Source organism: Microtus oregoni, unplaced genomic scaffold (genome assembly GCF_018167655.1).
Source record: "Microtus oregoni isolate MIOR12 unplaced genomic scaffold, Mior012 000005F_ref0000423, whole genome shotgun sequence".
Classification (NCBI taxonomy): Eukaryota; Metazoa; Chordata; class Mammalia; order Rodentia; family Cricetidae; genus Microtus; species Microtus oregoni.
In genome coordinates, this window is record NW_024543064.1 from 28,167,781 (window position 1) to 28,174,528 (window position 6,748).

The following is a 6,748-nucleotide window of genomic DNA, read 5'->3' on the forward strand; positions in this document are numbered from 1 at the left end:
GGCGTGACTGTGTGAGTGGATAATAGTTGGTAAGTGGAAAAGGAAGGGTCACAAACAAGCATATTTTTGTCTGTGTGTGGAGCAGGATTGCTTCCTTTGGGGCCTGAAGTCAGCTTAGCTGGCAAAGCCTGTGGAGTAATCGCCTTGACGCTGGCTTGGAAGGAGGGCTTACTCAACAATTAGGTGTTTCTGGTGACTGGTGTCATGTCCCAGCTCAGGGACCAATAGAGGGCAGTCCTCCCACATGGAGTCTTGAGCGGCACAAGGGAACCCCTGGCAGACCTAGCGAACACTAACTCCAGGGCCTTCATGTGTGGCAGGAGAGGACAAAACTGAAGAGTCTCTAACCTGAGAGCCTGGGAAGATCTTCTTGGCTAAGCTTGTGGGAGTAGCTGGGCCAGATAATCCCCCTCACTCTACCTTCCGCCTAGGTGGCTCTCCTTTCCGGAGCTAAAGTCCTGTTGTGGAAAGTTCAGGAAGGAAGAAGGCTGGCCCTGGGTGGGTCACATTGACTTATCTTCTTCTGTGCAGTCCCTGAGGCTGTCTAGGATCTTCCAAGTGGGTCCAACTGGGCAGCTGTGGTTAGGAACCAGGTAGAACATTCTTGGGACAAGGGATGATTGCTTGGGACTTAATGCCAGGCAACACAGAAGCCCGTATAATGTGGGGCAGGAGGTGAAGGAGAATACCAATGTGCTTGGTGCTCAGGATAGGGTCCCTTCCGGGTTTGCCTTGATGATTACAGGTGACCACGATGGCTACCTTCCTTCTTTTCACCCACACCTCTGCAAATGCTCTAGATCAGATTCCCAGAATAATATGGATTTCCCCCACCAGCACGTGGCTCTGGGATCAGGCCTGGATTTCACACACGCAATAGAACAAACAAATATCAGTAGGTAAGTGTTCTCCTGAGACCAATCAAGCTCTTGTGATCTGCGGCTACACGATGACATGAAACAATTTTGTCTGAGTGTAAAAGGTGAGAAATGGCCTCAGAAATTCCACGTTTGCCATGGAGAACTGGGCTTCTTTGGAGGTTTATATTAGGAACATGTTTCCCTCTCGGACAAATGCAAAGTCTGGGCAACTTCGGAGCAAGCAGGTAGACCTGCGTATAGGAAATACAGAAGCCTATAACTGACGCGCCCTTTCAAAAAACTATTTTGCCAAAGGGTTAGAACTCTAGGTTGTCGGGGCAGGAATCTAGAGAAGCCCTAGGGACTTCTGCTCTGAAGGGGTTATCACTGGGTAGAGCTGTCTCAGGCTGGTGTCTCACTAAGCAAAATCTTCGCACTGCAAGGTTTTCTCCCACCCCCTTCTCCACCTTTCCTTCTTTTTGTTCTACTCCTCAGCTGCCGCTGGTTCTTGGGAGGGAGGCAGCATTGTTTTTGCTATTTTTGAGTTGACTTGCTGAAATAATAAGCCCACCCTCTTGTACAAGATTAAGAGACAATTAGGAAATCAATCAATCAATCGGTGTCAGCTGCAGGCAAGAGGCCAGTGAAAGCCGCCTCTCCTCTCCCCGAGGCCTTTCCAATCTCAAAGCCCTAGTAGATACTCTGGGCAGGCAGGGGCTGGGAAGCCAAGTGTCTGTTGCTTCCTTTTTGGGCACCTCCCCAAGGCAGGTACAAATCTAGGGGTGAAGAACTAGGAAGCAAGGAGGAGAATATGGAATGGCTTCAGAGTTTTGTATTTAATGGAACGTGAAATGAGAAGCTGAGGCAGGGTGGCCAATGACTCCCGACCGTGTCATCTCTGCCCACAAGTCACTGTCTCCTCCTTGAGAAGCACAAGGAGGCTCAGCAGGGACAGGAAGAACAACAGGGACTCCAGTGCCCATCACAGGGCTATTCATGAACTAAAAAAAAAAAAAAAGATTTAATTTAAACAAACTTTTAAAAAGGTGCAGAGAGTGAGCGAGCTTTTGAAAAGTGCGGGAGCCTCTGTGTGTGGAGACAAGACCCCTTTGGACTTGAGGGGCAGAACCCAGAAAAGCCACCAGGAACCAGCAGTTATCCCAAGGTTCCAGCCCAGCCAGGGGACACCAGTGTGGGGGGCCTGGAACATCTGACTCAGGGCATCACCCAGTCCTCCAGCTAGAGCCAAGGGCTCTCCAAGGCCCAGACTTGAGCAACTTGCGGGGCCTGCAGGCCTCCACATACCCCTGCACCAAGGGAACAACTTTCTCTTCAGACAAGCCACTGTGCTTCAAGCTTTGCCCCACAAAGAGCAAGAGGGACCTTGTGTGATTTCTCCTGGGAAGGTGGAAGAACCGTGGTCTATGGTAGAAACGGGAACTTTTAAAGGAAATCCTCTTGGGTTTTGAGCTGAACTGAGACCTGCCCCTGGTACAGGGGCTTCTGAGATGCTGCTACTGAAGAACTGAGGACACCTCAGAATGTTTTCCCGTCAGGTCCTGATGCGCAGTCCTACGGACTCCCTTTCACAAGCCCTCATCTCTCCCCATTGTGCTGTCCTTCCATGTCTGCCCTAGGAGGTATGGCAAGCCTTTCCCACAGCATGGCTTACCTCCCTGCTACTCTCCAAGAGTGGCTGGGGCTGGTGGTTTGTCTGCAAAGCTTAACTAGCTTTGTTTAAGCAAACAGACAGGACTCCCTCCCAAGCCCACTTAGTTCTGCAGGACCACTGAATAGACTTCAGTCTGGACCCACCAGACGTCCACTGTATCTAGGTGGTCTTGGTACCATTTGTTTGGATGGAGAACCAGTTGGGATAGGATGGAAGAGCTTGACCAAGTTCCTAGTTGCCCTATGATGATGAAACTTGTCTTGGAGGTACATGGAGTGCAAGGTGAAATCAATGTTAGGGGCTGGCTTGTCAGGCAAGAGAAACAGCTTCAAGGCTGGTAATCCAGGAAGAGATGAGCTGCTTCTTTCATGGCTGAACCCAGCTGTATGTGGTGTCAATGGTTTCCTGTCCTAGGCCCTGATCTGGCCAATGGGAAAAGGATCCAATTCATTTTCCCTAGACTGATGTACTTACTTGGGCCAGGTGCCCAAATGCTGACCAAGCAACAGGCAGCCCTGATACTGACCAGGAAAAAGGCTGGCGGTTCCTTTCCAGAGTGGGAACCAGGTAGCAGAATCTCACACCTTCCCAGCAAAACAAGCTCTAGCAGTAAAGAGAACAGGACACAGCCCTGGGGTACATGTTTATGTGAGTAATAAAATATTTACTATAACATAAATATAAAGGGAACTTCCCAGTCTACATTATTTTTTTTGCAATAAAGATACAAAGAGAATGCACCAAACATTGTTCCAAAATAAAAATAAAAAAACAAAATTTAAGCTCCAACGTTAACAAACAATGAAGAATTGGTGAAGGGGGAAGCTCCAAACACATCCAGAAAATAAATAGAGATGGGTCAGAAATCAGGAAACCATATTAAAATATCTTTTTCGGTTTAGTCGGGCGTACAAAACCCGGGGAGGGGCAACAACCCAGAAACCAAAAAATAAAAACCAAGCACAAAAGGTTTCTTCCCGCCCCCCGCCAGTGTGTACATATCTCACATATTTACATGGTTCCCACCTCACCCCAAATTGGGAGAATTTCTCTCCAGGGTTCCCCCAGCATCCCGAGGGGGCTGGAAAGAGCAGGGGGAAGCGGTAGGGAATCAGGCGGAAGGTTCTTGGGGGAATGGTTTATTTCTACAGCTGGTTAAAAAATAGTTCCAACTTTTCCAAGTTTCGTTCGTTAAGGCCAGGAGGGGAAGGGCCCGGCGGGGAAGCAGCGGCCCGTGGTGCGTGCTCGGTCTTGCGGGTGGAGATGCCCCTTCCCACCCGGGTGTGCGTGGGAGCGCAGACCCTATCCGCTAGGCCAGGAACCGAGCCGACAGCTCGGGTAAAACGAAACGGAAATGAACACTCAAAAATTTTTTTTTGTTAGTTTTTTTTGTTTTGCGTTCTTGGAGGAAGGAGGAAAGGGTATGAGAAAGGGAAAATAAATTAGGCTAGATTAAAGCTTTGGCTATTTCCTGCTTTTATACACAGATGCGGCTCTCGTGGCCTCCCCTCCGGGGCCCCGATAAATACAGTATACAGCGATTTAAATTAAGGGCGCGGGCGGAGTTAGAAGGACCCCAGGAACCTAGAGGCTCCACGAATAAATAAAAAATCGCAAAAAAAGAAAAAAAAAAAGAAAAAAAAAACAAGCCCGGAGAAAGGGTGAGGGGCTGGGGCGCATCCTGGTGCGAGAGAAGAGGCGCGGAGAGAATAAAGTGACAGTCCCCCACCCGTGACCTGCAGGCTACAGGGAGTCCGCGCCCGGGAGAGCTGCGGGGGACTCTCCTCTCTCTTCGTCCTTTCTCCCGGGAATCCCTAACCCCGCACCGCGTTACCTTTCGCTGTGGGGAGGCCGCTGCCGGGATCCGGCCCCGAACAGCCCGGGGGCAAGGGCAGGGGTCGTCGAGGGTATGGGGACAGGGAGCAGGCAGTGGGCAGAGGGCGCCCAGAGTGTGTTGGCGCATTCCGGATCTTCGCTGCTCTCTCCCGGGACTCGGGCGACACAGCCTCTCGGCCGCCCTTCGCCGCTCGCCAGAGAGGGGTTCGGTCCGGGGTTGTTTGGTTTTGTTTAAAAGTTTCTGGGTTTTTTTTTCCTTTTTGTAAAATCCAAAGCAACCGAATAAAGAACAACAAAAAAAGAGTCCAGGCCGCGCGGGCTGATTGCGCGCCGGAGGCACCGCTGCGCCGGTGGGGAACCCAGCCCGCAGGGTCACTGCACTGAGCCGGGCAGTGTGTGGTGGTGGTGGTGGTGCAGCGCGGCCGGAGGCGGTGGCGGGGGTGCAGAGGGTGGAGACGCGCCGCCCCCGCCAGGCCCCAGCTCCCCAGGCGCGTAAACGTCGTCCATGGGCGGGTGGCCCGCGCCGGCCGCGGGGGTCATGCGCTTCTCCTTCTGCCGCCGGTTGCAGAACCAGACACGCACCACCTCCTTCTCCAGCTGTAGGCTGTCGGCCAGGCCGGTGATCTCGTGCGCAGAGGGCTTGGGACACTTGAGAAAGTGGCTTTCGAGCGCGCCTTTGACCCCCACCTCAATGGACGTGCGCTTCTTGCGCTTGCGGCCCTGCGCCGCGATCTTGTCCAGGTTGGTGGGACTGCCGCTGGACGAGTCGGTCTCCTCCAGCCACTTGTTGAGCAGCGGCTTGAGCTTGCACATGTTCTTGAAGCTCAGCTGCAGGGCCTCGAAGCGGCAGATGGTGGTCTGCGAGAACACGTTACCGTAGAGAGTGCCCAGCGCCAGCCCCACGTCGGCCTGGGTAAAGCCCAGCTTGATGCGACGTTGCTTGAACTGCTTGGCGAACTGCTCCAGGTCGTCGGAGCTGGGAGCATCCTCGTCCGAGTGTTCGCCCACCGACGAGCCACCGCCGCCCGCGCCTGGGTGCAGGTGCGCCGCCGCCGCGTGCAGGCCGCCCGCGTGTGCATGTCCGTGTGCGTGTCCGTGTGCGCCCAGGTGCGGCGGCGGCGACGGCTCCAGCTGTGCCTCGTGGCCGTCCTCGTGCAGCGCGTGGTGCAGGCCGGGTCCCGCGCCGCCACCGCCCGCCGCCAGCATCCCGGCCAGGCCGCCGCCGCCGCCACCGGGGTAGGCCGCCTGCGCGTACAGCCCGAGCGGCTGGGGTTGGTGGCCCCCACCGGCCCCGGGCGACGGCGACATGGCGGGGCCCAGGTGGTGCGCTGTGCCGCTCTGTGCCCATGCCGCGCCCGCGTGGGCCGCCCCTTGGTGCACCAAGCGGGCGTGGAAACCGCCGCCGCCGCCGCCGTCGTCGGCTCGGCCGGTGCCGCCACCGCCCGCCTTGCCGTGTTCCAGGTGCGGGCCGCCGGCCCAGTCACCGCCGCCTCCTCCTCCCGTGGGTAGCCACTGGGGGTGCGCTAGGCCCACGGGGTGGCCCGCGCCCGCGCCCAGCCACTCGTGGTGCATCAGCTTCTGCACTTCGCGGTACGCGGCCCCCGCGTGCAGCCGCTCGGCGGCCGCCGCCGCTGCCGCCGCTGCCGCGGCATCGGGATGCATGAGCGGCCCGGTGCCGCCAGCTCCGCCGCCGGGGCCCCGCGGCAGGTACTGCGCGGTGGTGGCCATGCCGCCCCGCGCCCTGCGCCGCGCCGCCGCCGCCGCCTCGCTCCGTCTGCGGGCCCCGCCGCCGCGCTCCGCCGGCTTAAAGCCGGGACCCTTTGGGCGCTCTTGAGCCCCACCCCTCCCGCCGCCCATTGGCTGCTCGCGGAGCCGCCTCCCGCCCCCCGGCCCCGGCCTCCGCCCCTCGTGCCCGCCCGCCGCCGGGGCCTGCAGCCCAGAGCTTGTCATTGGGCCTTGCTCCCGGGGTCCCGCGCGCCGGCCGTGCTGATTGGCCGCTGGGGCTTCATTCATGAGCCCCCCCCCCCACCGTCCGCGTACACATTCACGCCCCGGGGGCGCGGCCGCCACGTGGGGAGTGGCGCGGGGGTGGCACCGGGACCGCACCCCCCTCTCGTCCCCCCTGCGTGGGCCCCGCTTTCCCCGCAGCGCGGGAGCCTCGGAGCCCTATCGGTCCCACGTTCCACACAACCTGAAAATCCGCCCGCATCCCAATGGGGCGCGGGGGGGGGGGGGGGGGGGGGGGGGATTGCTGGCTCCGGGAGGCGCTCCGGCTGAGAGCAGAGACTCAGCTCGGCACTCCTCCCCGCGCTGCGCCGCTGCCTGCGGGCCAGGATCCCGTGGGCTGCAGCGAGAGCGAGGCGGCGTAGCTTCCCGGCTC

At 57.8% G+C, this 6,748-nt stretch overlaps 1 protein-coding gene across 1 annotated transcript; it reads right to left on the reverse strand.

The window, feature by feature from the left end:
• Nucleotides 1–3,163: 3,163 nt before the first annotated feature.
• On the reverse strand, nt 3,164–6,175 carry Pou3f1 (POU class 3 homeobox 1). Its single transcript, XM_041651048.1, has one exon. It carries the CDS (start codon nt 6,094–6,096, stop codon nt 4,741–4,743), a length of 1,356 nt encoding a protein of 451 aa, XP_041506982.1. The 5' UTR covers nt 6,097–6,175; the 3' UTR covers nt 3,164–4,740.
• Between the last annotated feature and the right edge of the window lie 573 nt (nt 6,176–6,748).

Excerpts from the sequence above, each read along its gene's own strand:
- Pou3f1 (XM_041651048.1), bottom strand. The coding sequence starts at position 6,096 with ATGGCCACCACCGCGCAGTACCTGCCGCGGGGCCCCGGCGGCGGAGCT.